Raw genomic sequence first — 12,429 nt, forward strand, 5'->3', positions numbered from 1 at the left:
ATTTAGAGTATCTTCTGAATTTAAAAAAACGGATCATGTAAAATTTTAAATGTTGCACCTTTAAAAGCTGCACAACACTTTCAGGTAGGTTAGAGAATCAGATTTACAAAAGATATTACTTCCTAGCTGTGTGATCGTCGCTATATTGCTTGATGAGTTAAAACCCCAATTTCACATCTATAGAAAAGGTGAATATTTCACACAGTGGTTACGAAGATTAAATGGGTAGGTACATAAAGTTTAAACTACTTAGCTTAGTGTATATCATGTGATAGTGCTAAATAATTTGTAGTTTGTTTGACTATAACACACAAACTGGAAGCAATCACAAAATATAGAAAATATAGTAAGTATCTTTAATTTAGATACCACAAGCTTTTTTTAAAAAAAAAATAATCAAAATAAGGGCTTGGCTAAATGTCTTTGTTCTAAAGAAAGATTTGCAAATTAAATTAATCAAGTAAGAAATATTTAAGGAGAGAGGGTAATCTTGTTTACAACACTTGGCATCTCCTTGCATAACAATTCATTCCCTATGTTTTAGAACCTGTGCTCAAGACAAAAGAACTGGCCCTCAGGTGTCACGGGGTTGATGAACAGCTCTAACACAGGCAGCAAGTAAGAGGTGCGTTGAGAGACAGCTAGACTTTCATTTGACGTTTCCCTACTCTATCTGGGCATTTTATATACATCATTCTCATTTTTTTTTTGTAAGAATCATCTAAAAGGTGATAATGTCCATATTACTGAGTTGAGGAAACTGAAGCCACACAACTCTGTGTGTCACCATGCTGCTTCACACAAGAGAGATGTTAAGTCAAAAGAAAGAATTACTTTGGCTTGGTAAGGGCAGGACAAACCAGATGGCAGCTTCATGGAGAAGAATTTGAATTATACTTTGTAGGAGAGACTGAATTTAATTTATAGATCCCAGAAGAGACGGGTAAGCAGAGAAAAGAGCACAAACAGGCTGGAGAGTAAATGAATCCAGATGAACAGGGTAGAAAGGGGCTATCAATAGACGAGAAATGTTAGGGAAAAAAAATTAAAACTAGGGCAACAAAATATATGGATGAATCCACAACCAAGGCAGGGATGGAGTGGGGTGGCTGAGATTGGTAACTTACTGAATTGCCCTATATTTATATTATCCCTGTACAGTTTGCTCTGGAACAACATGGGTCTGAACTGCATGGATCTACTTACATAAGAATTTTTTTCAGTAAACACGTATTACACGAGCTGCAGTCAGTTGAATGATGTGGAACTGCAGACACGGCGGGCTGCCCGTAAAGTTACACATGGATTTCTGGCTGTGCGGGGGTCAGCACCCCTAACCTTTGCACTGCTCAAGAGTTAACTGCAATTACTTAACCACAAAAGTCCAGGTTCCAGATATTCACACGCTTACATTTAGGTGGTCTTGCCTTTGAGTCTTCCTAATTTTCTCTAATATTGCCAAATTTTCTTTTTCAATTCCTTCATCCTCTGACTTTTTTCCATTAATAGGCTCTTCCTCCTTCATCTCATAGTGATCCAAGTCTTCTATATCCTACAAAAGATAAAAATACTCACTTATTCAAGCTTGTGCCAAAAGTTAAATTATTCCTCACTCAATAGACAACAGAGAAGAGAGACTATATGTATTCCACGGGGAGGGGGGAAAAGGCTTCACATTCAATTCCTTTTATATCCTGTATTTTAAAAGCTAGAATCTAAGTAAAGCATATTTAACAGCTTTACAAAGTCCTAACTATTACCAAATAAGCCATCTTAAATTTTAAATCTCATATTAAGAGGAACTTTTGAAACAGTTTAGCATGAGGTACCAAGAACCTTAACTCAAATTCTAGAAATCTATTCCAAGAAACTAGTCTAAAATGTGAACACAGATTTAGGCATCAAGATGTCTATTTCAACTTTATAACCACAAAAACAAACAAAATCTTCATGTGCAAAATACCAGAAGTTAACTCAGTTCAGTGGAATATCAGAAGACCATTAAAATGCCAAACAACATAATGGTTTCTTCTGTATCAATAATGAAATGAAAAACACAGAATACAAAATTGAATATGCAGAATCTTAACTATGCCAAAATAAGCACAGAAAAAGTGAGACTAGAAGGACATATACTGAAATATTAATAGTTATCTCTAGAGACATTTAGTGCTTTTCCTGGGGTTTTCTGTAGTGAGCACCTATTGATTTTTATAATTAGGAAAAAAGTTAGAAGAAGAATTTGAATAATGTCCCCAGGCTAATGTCTTTAGTCACCACATCATTCTCTTCTCTCCCTTCCTTTATCACTTGCTCTTGCACATATACAAATCTATGCAGAATTTTTAAAAATCCTACTGTTTATTACCTTACTTCTACTTTAGCTTAATCATCAAAATCTCTAAAGAGGCAGTTTATACTTACTATCTCCACTTCATCAAGCAGACTAATTTCACCGTGATTTCTAGACCAGGTTAATTTAAATCACTTCCACCCAGACTCCATGGTCTTTTTCTTGGACTGCTATCTCTTCAACCCTTATTATATTCCTTTCTTATTCAGACCTTGTATATGACTTCATGCTTCATGGAGCTCCCTTCTCCTGGTTTGCACCTTTCAGCTACGATCTTCCTCTCTACATTTGTTCTGAGTTCTCACAAATGCCCTTAGCCTGTATCTCCTCCTTCAACCTCAGCCACGTTCATATCCACAAAATTTCTCTACTTGAGTATTAATCACCACAGAAGAGAATTCATCATCATCATCTTTATAAAACAGTATTCTCAGCACACTATTCTCTTCCTAAGGCCTTCTTATCAACAATCACACCAAATATAAACATGTTTGTCTCTAATTCAAGACTTAGCCACCTGCCTTTCCTAGCCAAACTTGCTTTCTAAGATTCCAACACATCAATCTTCTTCCCAGAAGGAGAGCCACTGAAACACCCAAACACACCATACTCAGGGTTGTTCTCAGCTTTTTTCACTACATTACTTTAGTTGCCTAGAATATCTTCTTTTCACCTATCCTAATCTGACAACTCCAAAGTCCATCCCACCTTTCTAGATTTCCCTAAACACTGCTGTCCTTTCTTTACATTATCTCATGAGGGAAAAAAAAGTACGTAAAAATCTTTGAGTATAATGTCTACTTTATTGTACACTGGACCCACAAAAAAGATTTAATATGAGAAAGCAGTTTATGCCACCCAAGTTAAACTACATGAAACTATTAAAAAATTCTCTACCCCAAAAAAGTCATTCCAACTGGACAATGTTAAGAATTAGTTTACTTCCAGACTCACAAAACAAAGCAAACCTACAACTACTTTAGTTCTAAGGCATTCAAAGAAGTATGTTTTAGATTTAAATTTTTCCAAATTAAGAAGAAAAAAGGTAATAACCTGAATTAATTCCAAAACAGAAAAATGTTTTAAAACCAAGACTATGGAACTCAAACACCTTTTATCAGGTCAAAACAGAGACACAGATCTTCATTATGAAGTTTGAATTTAAACATCAAGCTTCAGAGCCTGAAAACCTCTAAAATTATATCAATAGCTGGCAACTAAAGTAGTCTAAGCTCAATGTCTTTGGAATTAGCTCTATGAAATTCTTAGATGATTTTTCAACATAAGATAGTTTGGCTACTTCTAGTGAGTAGTTCCTAAAATGTTCTCTAATTCTCCTTTTATACAAAACACAAAACTTTTGAAACTTAGTAGTTCCTCTTCTTAAACCAAATCAGGTTAAGTATTGATTACTATTACACGTAAATACAATTTCAGTGCTAAATGTTAAGAGTTCTTATTTTCCTTGCAATCAAATCCAAGGACATCAGATAAACAATCTGCTCAAAAGTACCCCATGAATTAGAGGTGAAGCCAGCTTTTAGAAATTGTATTAAATTTCAAATACAACGTGCTTTTCATTATTCCACAGTAACAATGGCTTTATAAAGGAGGTTAGAAAATTACTAAAATGTTCAAAAGTGAAGATATTTATAAAATGTTATTCTTATATAAAATACCTACTTCAGCCATCTCTTCCTCTTCCTCCTCTTCTGAAGTCACCTCTTCTGTTGTCCCATTCTGAAAAAGAAAAGGACTTTGCCAGGACTACATACAACAAATAAACGCAGAGGACATGAGGAGACTCTAGTAACAAGCCGTCAACACCCGTCACTACAGTTCCGCCAGCAGAGCTCACTACAGTTGAAACATTTTTAAATTTAGCTTTGATTTGACAAGTAATGTTTATCTGCTTTTTAGAAGAAACAATTTTGAACAATTCAACTTAATAGATACCTTAGGAATTAACAAAGGCAATCAGTCAAATAGAAAGCAAAACGGAAAAAAATTTAAACATTCTCATTTAAAGTAAGAAAATATTTTATACATATGGTTATGTGTATAGGACCAATGACTTCTTTCACTTTTTAAGGAGACCATGGATTCCTTAAATTATCTACCTTTTTAGCTTTGAAAAGCCTGAATCTTTCCATAAAAATCCACTGTCTTACATTTTAAAAGATCGAATGTGTTACAAAGGAATAGACAATGCACAAAACTAAAAACTGTAAAGTGATCACCGTTTTACCAAAGATCTATTTTTTTTTATAACATGTTACTTACCACAGAATATTTGTCTGTAAGACACAACTTAACACTCCTTCACAATGACTCTGACAGAGTTTTAGGAAGGGCCTTCATATCTAGCTTTGACAGAGTTCAAAAAGATAAGTTTCCTGGACCAGACTATAGTTCTCTAGGACACAGTACATAGTATTTTTTTCCCCCAAAATTCTTACTGTATTTGTTCCAACTACCGCTGGTAAGGATTACGCTCACATAGAAGGCCTACCTTGATGGCCTCTTAGTGTGGGTGTCAGAACCATATTTTAATGTAACTCAATGCAGCAGCAAAATCTCGTAACAGATTCATCTGTTCCTTTCACTCAGGAGTCAGAAAGTCCACCTGCCAGCACCTCCCCATTCACACACCACAGGCAGAGCGCAGGTGTGCAAGCCAGGAGGGGGAGGCCAGCCAAGAGCGACAGCTGCTGAGGATACTCTTAACAACTGACACTCAGCAACGATGCACCTCATCTATAAATGAGCAGATAACCAGGCACCACCAGATATTTGAAGAAAACTAGCAATCTGAAAGAAAGGCACTAAGTGGAACAAGCTGAAGTCATGACATTATTAATGTAGGAAATAAAACAGAATAAAAAATCTAATTAGAATCTTTAGCAATAATTGAGAAGATAATTCATCCACAAAATCTAGAAAGATTATTATACAAAGGACAAGACAGTTTTGGGAAATCAGAAAGATCCCCACCTCAAAAAACAAAAACAAAACTCAGCAGAAGGGCCAGAGAGCACAATGGACTTGAATGAACAAACATTTATGATTAAGACAACAACGAAATTACGACATTCCTTTATCATGTGGAGAAAAAGGAGATGGAGGGACGGAGAGGTGATGAAAATAAGAGAAGAGTTAAGAGAAATGGAGATAGGGATGCAGAGATCTAACATTCATCCAGCATTCACCCAGAAGACAAGGGAAAGGAAGAAAAAAGACAAATGCTGCCAAGCTGAAGAAGGATTTCAGAATATCAAGAGGCTCTGAATGCCCCAAAGGAGCTGAAGAGTAAAACCCCATACTTCACAGTTAAAGGAAAAAAACCAACTTCCAGAAAGAAAAAAATACAGAGAAAGAAGTAAGAATCAGACAGGCATTCAGACTTTTCATCTACAACAATGAACACCAGAAGAAAAGTGTGAAGAACCTGGAAGAGATTAACTATGAACTCAGAATTCCCTACCTAGCCCCATCAGGATGGGTGCCACATGTGTGTTTGTTCAGCACTGGATCCTCAGCACTTACACAGAGTACACAAGTACTTTACAGAGTCACATATTTGTTAAATGAATAATAAGAACAAAGACACTGACAATTCAAGGAACACTCTCCATACACATCCCCACAAATCCTCCTAGAAAAGAAACAGAAGACATTATTCAAGGTCGTATTTCAGAGAGGGGAACCATGGGAAACAGCAACAAGCGAAGACAACAGTGACATCAGTGATTCAGTCTAAGCGATTGCTGATATCGCAGCTGAAAGGTTACAGGCCATATTCTCTGACCACAGTGAAAAGCTGAAAACCCCAAAGCCACCTGAGAATGTTTAAAAATGTTTTTCTAAATAATTCTTGACTCTAAGAAGAAATCGACCCTCATGCCCCAGGAATCAAATTCCTAAACATGTGCCCAGAGAAATACCGCCGCAGGTGCACCATGTGCTGTGGACAAGGATGATCACGGCGGCACTGTTCCCAACAGCAAACTGGAGTCAACCCAAATGTCAGTCAACAGTCAAATGGTAAACACGTTATGATACAGTCGAACAATGGAATACAGCAATGAAAAAGAACTACAGCTACCTACACTATAAATGAATTTACTCACAATGTTGAGCAGAAGACAAACATGAAAGAATACATATACGACTCAAAATGAAGCTCAGAATCAGGCAGCACTAAACCATATTGTTCAGGGATGCAAATATGAGTGATAAAATTAGAGAAAAGTAAGGAAAAGATTAGCAAACAGAGAAATGATAATCTAGAAGGAGCTTGCAGAAGATTTCTCCGGTGCAAGCAATGTTCTATTTCCTCACCTGGGTGCTGGCTAGTGGTACTTCCCAGGTACCACTGTAACTATCTGTTATACTAAATTTACGTTTACATGTTTTCAATACATATTATTTAAAACTCTTTCTTGTAAGATATGAGAGCATGAACAAGAAACGGAATCAAACTACTTATAAAATATAAACTAGTTAGAAAATAAGTATACTAAAATTTTTATATCTGTGCTATAGTCAAACAGCACTCAGAAAACATATACCCTTACATGTTGGTTTTAAAAAAAAAAAGTAATTTAAATCATATTCACCCAATAAACCAGAAAGAAAGGAAAAGGAAAAATGGTTAAAACTAGAGCAGAAAATGAAAAATACATATGATTTAACAAATAAAACTAAGGGTTGACTCTTTCAAAAGACCATTACAATAAAACAGATATGCCTCTGACAAGTAATCAAGATAAAGAAAAAAAATTTAGAAATAATCCACAGATGAGAAGAGGCAAAAAGTAAATACTTTGCACATCTTCATAAGTTTCAAATGTACAGATGAAGTTACCATTTTTTAGTATCTAAAACTACTAAAACTGACCGAAGAAATGGAAAATCTGAATAGACTAATACACAGAAGAGAAAAATGAATCGGGTTCAGATGTTTATTTAAACCAGAATTTCTCAACCTTGGAACTACCAATATTTGGGGCCAAATCATTTGTTGTGAGGAACTCTCTGACATCGCAGGATGTTTAGTAACATCCCCTCTACCCACAAAAAGCCAACAGCACCCTCCCCCAACCCGGCCAGCTGTGACAACCAAAAATATCTCCAGATATTTCCAAAATGTCCCATGGGAGATAAATTTGCCTCCAGTTGAAAACTGATTTAAACTGTGTCCTAGATCTCAGAAAAAACATACAAAGCCTCCCAAATCATATAAGATGACTTAACCCTGATACCAAAATGAAGCAAGAAGAGCCTAAAAGGAAACACACAAAACAATGTTACAATCTCACTTAAAGTGGAAAAATCAAAAAATAAAATATCATATCTATTGTGTTCCCACCCCTACCCCCCAACCTATATAGATGCTGAATGTTTATTACGGGAATGTAAGGATGATTCAAAATTAGGAAATTTCTTCATGTTATTCAGAAGTTATATTATATCCTTACGTGGAATTATCTGCATCATCATGAAAAACAAGGCAGATCTACATGAACTGTGTCCACAATATACTGTTAAGTGAAAAACAAGTTGCAGACATTCCAAAGAAGGAAAATTGAACACGGACATATTATTTCTCCCATCTCCTCTCTTTTTTGAGGCTTCACTAAAATTACAACGAAGAAATCAACACTGTAGAAACACACAATGGTAACAAAAAAAGAAAAGAAAACGGGCTACGAGCAGAAAAAAGAATTCACTCGTGCTAGAGGATGACAGTAAATGGAAGAATGGTAATTAATGGAGCAAACAAGTAAAGCCATAGGTTAAGGGACAATCAGGAGGCTAATTCGACCCACAGGACCCTGAAGAGGCTCTAGACTCCAAGACACCACGTACCCTAGATAGCAGGAGTGATGGACAGGACTAAAAACAGAAATTAACCAAAAATCTATATACAGAACATTGTCCAGCCCCCAAAACACACTGCTCTCCTTAAGCGGAACTCAGACAGACATATCTACCTCAAGCAAGAGATTATAAGGTTTCATGTCCAGAGAAACCAAGAAGTTCCAGCCATCATTTATGATTATACCAGGAAGTAGAGGGTGGAGGTATATGGGCTGGAAGTCAGCTTAAATTCCTCCTAAAAGCTATCAGTTGACAAGTCTTGGCCACAAAAAACTCACAATCAACTTTTTAGTAACACTCTCAAATATGAACGAGAAAAGAGAAAAGAAAAAATATGAATGAGCAACACAGAATAGGTATCTAAGGAAAGTCTCCAAAAAGAAAAAAAAAGACCAAGACAAACTAGAAAAAATATTACTTAAGACTTATTAAACTTATTAAAGAGAAAACAGAGATGCTAGAGAGGGAGAGTATCAAAGTAACTCCTTAAAGACACTTATGAATATGTCACATCTACCAAACAAAAATAGAATGCTATGAATAAGGAAAAATCAGAGAACAAGAAAAGGCTCTTAGAGCTTATGACTCATCTCTGGAGAGGACCCCAAATGAACCACATCTCCCAGCATTCATCCTTTATACGACCCCTCCCATTGTCAATCTGGGTGGGTCCTGTGACTTGCTTTAACCAATAAACGACACTGGGGCAGTTCCAGATCTAAACCTTCAGAAGGCCTGGCAGCTTCCATTTTTCTGCTCTTAGAAACCAAACATAAAAATTCTGACTACCTTCCCAAAGAAAGAGAAGCCACATGAAGAGACTCTGGAATGATGAGATGCCATGTGGTAAGAAAGGTCACAGAGGAAACACCAAACACCAGACATGTGAATGAAGAAGCCATGTTGGACATTCCAGGGCAGTGGTTTATCCAAATGACTACCAGTCCCAGTCACTGTCTGACTGCACCGTGAAGTTAGCAGAAAAACTGTCCAGCTAAACCTAGAAAAGCCACACAATCATGAGAGAGAGTAAACTGTTGTTTTCAGCCATTAAGTTCTAGCACAACTGGTTAAGCAGCAATAAATAACCAAAATAAAACTTACAGTTATGACTGTCCAAATAAAATTTCTGAAAGTTTAAAGATAATTTCAAATTCTGGAACATTTTTCTTAAAACAAAGAGATAGAATATAGTGATAATAAGAGACACAAAGACTCAAGGGAGGAGGTCTAAAATCCCACTAGCAGGCATTCCAAAATGAACAAATGAAGATTGGAAAGGAGAAAGTCACCACAGAAAAAATACAAGAACACTGACGCAAGGAGAAAGATTCAAGAGTCCAAATTTGAAGAGGCCCATCCATACTGAGGACCAGCAACAATGGAAACGAATCCACCAAAAGGTAGGTATTGCTACCCTTTCCCCCTTTTTGCATTGGGAAGTTATCGTGCATGTTACACTGGGTAATCAGCCCAAGCTAACTAGGTAAGACAGCTAATAAGTAGCAGAACCAAGATTCAAACCTACAGTGATTTGGCCATATTTTTTAGAAGTCAGAACTCAGAAAATGTACTACTCTTTCACGTTTTCCTAGGATTTTACTTGAGCATACACTCAGGCAAAATGAGAAGAGCTAAGCCAAGAAAGAATACATGAGATCACGAAACAAACTACTCCAGCACAGAAGACAAGAAAAATTTCAAGGTGACAGCTGAATAGCCAACCCAGAGAACTCGCCAAGCCTGGTGCAGAAGAACCGAAGGCTCGAGGAGAGAGGGAGATCTCACAGAAAAGAGACAGAACGTAAGTTTTATAAACTAACAATTATTATAAGGAAGACACTGCAAAACAAAAAACTGTACAAGAAAGGAAATACCATAATAGAAAACTCTACACGACAAAATCTTAATGATAAATGGTGATTATTCATTAGACTAAATATAATGATGTTTTAGGAAGGGAAGGTGGATGGGAAAGTGGGTGGCATAAGAGCGAAATCTTTATTGTAATACAAAGTTAATAATTATGCCTAAACAGGTAAATCTAGAAATCCAGAAAAGTTAGAGGTGGTAGTGAGCTGGTGGGTACTTCTGCTGCTTGGAGGAGACAACATCTGATTCAGGCCTTAAGTAGTATAAATGCGTGTAAAGGGATGGCATTCCAGGTGAAGGTGAATGAATAAGCGAAAGCAAACAAAAAAACTGAAGAAGCAAGGAACAGTTATGAAAACCAGGAATATTAACAACAACAAAAAGGTGGTGGCGGTGAAGGGGACAATTGTTTGTCCGTCATAGTAAATACCAGCAGGTCCAAAGAATGAAAAGTTATTTTTAGTACCTGAAACAAAATAAACAAAGCACTTTAACAGGAAAACAAAAATCAAGTTCTTAGTAAGCTGTGTAAGAAAAACCATTCTAGCTTTACTTCTGCTTGAGACAATTTGTTTTAGCTCCAGAACACTAGAGAAGTTTTACTTTACCTGGCCCGTGGGTAGTGGCTGATCTAGCATCTCAACATCCAGGTGCTTAGGAAGGTTATATAATCTGCAGAGTTCACATATCAACCACTTCAACTGCTGACGAAGCTACAAAACACATTTCAGTAAATAAGCATTATGTTAAAGAGCCCTCAGAAGACATGAATAATGCTAACACTACTGTAACTAATCCAGTGGGAAGTGAAAAAAGTTTGTTACTGGTCAATTACAGCCTACAGATAAAATAACAGTCTTAAAAAATATATTTTAGGGAGTGCTAGTGCAAGAAAGTTACTATGGCTTGAGTGCAATCCCTACAATGGATACCTAGCAGAATGACATCAACATAAAGGCAGAGGAAGGGGAGCTCCAGACATCGCCTAATTTTCAGCTGTTAACTTCTCTTCTTGGTAACTTACAAGAGTACGCTAATATATTAACGAGGCTACAAAAAATAGACGCAGTGTTGTTGCACATGGGTTATAACATTATATATTCCACAGTCACAGTCATTTTAAAAGTACAGAGGCAAATATGGTCTAACAGACACAGCCTTGGAATCTAGGTGACCTTGGATATAGTAGTGACTCCCTGAGTTTTGGTCTATCTATAAAACCAGGAAATTAAAACCTTCTTATAATGGTAAAGATTAAACAAAATCTTCTGTAAAAACACTTGACACTTAGTAGACTCTTAAGTGTTTGTCTTAAAAAAAAGAAAGGAAAAGAAAAAAAACTCACTAGGAAAACTACAAAGAAGAATCCAAGTTTCCACTTTTAAATCCAGATTGTTTTATAAGCATATTCACTTTAAGGAGGTAAGTAAGGTAAATTATGTGCACAAACATGTTTTTCATTGTTTAAAAAAAAAGGTTTTCAATGTATAAGTTTAGCAATTATGTTTAAAGAAAAATGGTCAGTATCAGACAACTTGCCTGGGAGCAAGTAAGGCGACTTACTTCCCTTGGTCAGGAAGGTTCCTGGATATCTCTAACCAAGAAGAGAGATGAAAAGAAAGAAGGTTTATGGACTAAGGAAAACAGACACAGAGATAGAATGGGTTAAACAAAGCAAAGAACAAGCCTTTTCAAAGTGGACAGTGGAGCAAGTAAATATGAGGAAAGGTTAGCAGTCAATCAGTATCAAAAAATATCCTCAAGCTTAAAAAGCAGCAAAGCCCCACTGTGGATTTGTCATTCCAATAAGCTCTGTTTTGTGCTAAGCACATAATAAAGACGAGGGAGGTTGACGTGGACACAGACTCAGACACTTCAACCCCTGGTACAGGAAGAGCTCCAGGAGTACCGTGGGAAAGGCAGCAGTGTGGTGGAGTTGCACCAAGCGGTAAGAAAGGCAGGGCAGTACATCTTCCAGGAATTTCAACTATGCGCTCCCCCCAAAAAAGTGTTTGAGGGGATAAGAGGAAGAAACTAAGACCATGGGAAGGACTTAAGAAATATTTAGAAGAATATTTAGTAGGTGGACAGGTCTTAGAAATTTACTAGGTAGTTTAGGGGTGGGAGGTGGGGGTCAGGAAACACTGGTATAAAAAAGAACTCTAAGATAGTTTCCAGGTTCAGGCATGAGTAACAAGCTTAGCTACTTCATTTTGCCCTACTCACAATCACAGAGAGAATTACTGAGGGCAAACATGATGGGGGTGATAGAGTGCTGAGAGGGAGATGAGTTTAAATTTAGATAGAATCATTCTGAACAG

The 12,429-nt window shown here is 36.7% G+C and overlaps 1 protein-coding gene across 4 annotated transcripts in view; it reads right to left on the reverse strand.

Annotated features, from left to right (window-relative positions):
* The window catches only part of UBE2Q2 (ubiquitin conjugating enzyme E2 Q2), a 53,907-nt gene that overhangs the window by 27,155 nt on the left and 14,323 nt on the right, over window positions 1-12,429 (reverse strand). For all 4 annotated transcript variants that reach the window (XM_032468838.1, XM_032468836.1, XM_032468837.1 and 1 more), the window contains exons 3-5: window positions 10,717-10,821; window positions 4,037-4,093; window positions 1,412-1,552 (exon numbers count right to left, since the gene is read on the reverse strand). In XM_032468838.1, coding sequence (XP_032324729.1) covers window positions 1,412-1,552; window positions 4,037-4,093; window positions 10,717-10,821 — 303 coding nt within the window. The remainder of the gene's footprint in view (window positions 1-1,411; window positions 1,553-4,036; window positions 4,094-10,716; window positions 10,822-12,429) is intronic.

The sequence above is a fragment of the Camelus ferus genome, chromosome 27, assembly GCF_009834535.1.
Source record: "Camelus ferus isolate YT-003-E chromosome 27, BCGSAC_Cfer_1.0, whole genome shotgun sequence".
NCBI lineage: Eukaryota > Metazoa > Chordata > Mammalia > Artiodactyla > Camelidae > Camelus > Camelus ferus.